Source organism: Penaeus japonicus, unplaced genomic scaffold (assembly GCF_977035675.1).
Source record: "Penaeus japonicus unplaced genomic scaffold, GWHDUDI00000001_assembly GWHDUDI00000042, whole genome shotgun sequence".
Lineage (NCBI taxonomy): Eukaryota > Metazoa > Arthropoda > Malacostraca > Decapoda > Penaeidae > Penaeus > Penaeus japonicus.
In genome coordinates, this window is record NW_028234444.1 from 2593303 (window position 1) to 2595732 (window position 2430).

The 2430-nt window shown below is 30.7% G+C and overlaps 1 protein-coding gene across 1 annotated transcript in view; it reads right to left on the reverse strand.

Annotated features, from left to right (window-relative positions):
• LOC122249963 (uncharacterized) overlaps positions 1–973 on the reverse strand; it is a 1498-nt gene extending 525 nt beyond the window's left edge. The window contains exons 1-2 of the mRNA XM_086534904.1: positions 898–973; positions 48–260 (exon numbers count right to left, since the gene is read on the reverse strand). Of these exons, the coding sequence (XP_086391030.1) occupies positions 48–260; positions 898–909 (225 nt within the window). The 5' untranslated portion in view covers positions 910–973. The remainder of the gene's footprint in view (positions 1–47; positions 261–897) is intronic.
• Between the last annotated feature and the right edge of the window lie 1457 nt (positions 974–2430).

Genomic DNA, 2430 nt, shown 5'->3' on the forward strand with positions numbered 1-2430 from the left:
AGTAATCAATGGTTATCATACAGAATTGTGATTGCACAGATACTCACATCAGGGTATTCGGGCTCGTAGTGTGCAGGGGCGTGGTAGGCGGGTTCGGGGGCGTGGTAAGCGGGCTCGGGGGCGTGGTAGGTGGGTTCAGGGGGGTGGTAGGGTGCAGGGGCGTGGTAGGAGGGAGCAGGGGCGTAGGCAGGGGGAGGTGGGGGATAGACTGGGGCCTTGTCGGAGAGAGCGACGGCAGCCACACAGGCGAAGAGGACGATCTGGGGATAGAAGGAAAAGATAAATATGACAAAAAGATGGTAGAAAAATGGTATAAAGTGAAAAGATGACAAATAGAAAAGTAGTAAGATTTATGAACAAACCAAGAGGTAGAAGAATAGAAAGAGATAGAGGAAATATAATGAAAAAAAAATAATAAAAATAAAATGGGGACAGGAACAGACAAGCAAATGATCAAATAGGTAGATGGATTGGCAAGACAGCAGTAGAATCAAATATATATATATATATATATATATATATATATATATATATATATATATGTATGTTTATATATATATATATATAATATATATATATATATATATATATATATATATATATATATATATATATATATATATACATATACACACACACATTTGATTTTAGCTAACAAGTCTCTGGTGATTATCAATACCATAACTGAATTCAAAGGAAGAAAGAATAACACTTAATAAAAGACAAAAATATTGACACTAATATAGCTTAATTCACCCATTCACTTTTTGTCACTATTCAGCTTATTTTCATTCACTATTGCAAGCAACGTAAAGATGAAATTCACTTCAATAAACTCAACATCTTATTGCCATCACAAATCAAGTATTCTTTTCATTATGCAGACGGATTCCATACCTTGAGAGTCATGGTTGGAGAGTGTATGATGTCTGGTGGTTGAAGTTCCCTCTATTTATACGTAAATGGGCGTGTGCGTGTGTGCGTGTGTGCGTGCGTCAGTAAGAAGCCACTGATATAGGCCTTTCTCTTTTTTGAAGTCCCATGGTCACTCATCCAGCCTGAGGGGGAATTCGCACACCCTTGAAAGATGCAATCGTTGGTCTTGAACTATTTTGTGCAAAGTGGTGTTTGATGGTGCTTGTCTTTCTTCCGTCACACACACACACACACACACACACACATACACATACACAGACACAAGTGCGTACATACGTACACAGACATTCTCTCTCTCTCTCTCTCTTTCTCTTTCTCTTTCTCTCTCCTTCTCTCAATTATATATATATATATATATATATATATATATATATATATATATATATATATATGTATGTATATGTATGTATATATATATATATATATATACATATACACACACAGATATATGTATACACACACACACACACATATATATATAAGGCTGACGATGACATTATGATGATAAAAATGGTGATAGCAATTATAATGGTGATTAGATTGCAAAGATACTGATACTTATAGGAATATTAGAATAATGATAGAAATGTTAGGATAATGATAATTATCCCAATGATAATGATGATCATCCTAAAGATAATGATACTTATCCTAAAGATAATGATAATTATCCTAAAGATAATGATAATTATCCTAAAGATAATGATAATTATCCTAAAGATAATGATAATTATCCTAAAGATAATGATAATTATCCTAAAGATAAAGATAATTATCCTAAAGATAATTATAGTTATCCTAAAGATAATAATAATTATCCTAAAGATAATGATAATTATCCTAAAGATAATGATAAATATCCTAAAGATAATGATAATTATCCTAAAGATAATGATAATTATCCTAAAGATAATGATAAATATCCTAAAGATAAAGATGATTATCCTAAAGATAATGATAGTTATCCTAAAGATAATAATAATTATCCTAAAGATAATAATAATTATCCTAAAGATAATGATACTTATCCTAAAGATAATGATAATTATCCTAAAGATAATGGTAATTATCCTAAAGATAATGGTAATTATCCTAAAGATAATGATAATTATCCTAAAGATAATGATAATTATCCTAAAGATAATGATGAATAAAATGATGACGGTGATAATGAAGGCAATGATTCTGACGATATTGATGCTGTTAATAATGATGACAATAATACTTTTGACAATGATGATTATGATAATAGTAACGACAATGATAGTGCTTATGAAGACATTAATTTCATAATTGATTCACTTAATGAAGTAACTGTTTTTCAATCCTATTCAGGTAAGATGTTATATTGAACTTGAACATTCGATTTTGATTATGATTTTGTTGTCTTGAATTCCAAAATTACTTTCAAAATTCTGTTCAGTTTCATGTGTTAAAAGGGATACAAAAAGTCAGTTTCAAACGTATTATTATCATTATTGTATTGATTTTACT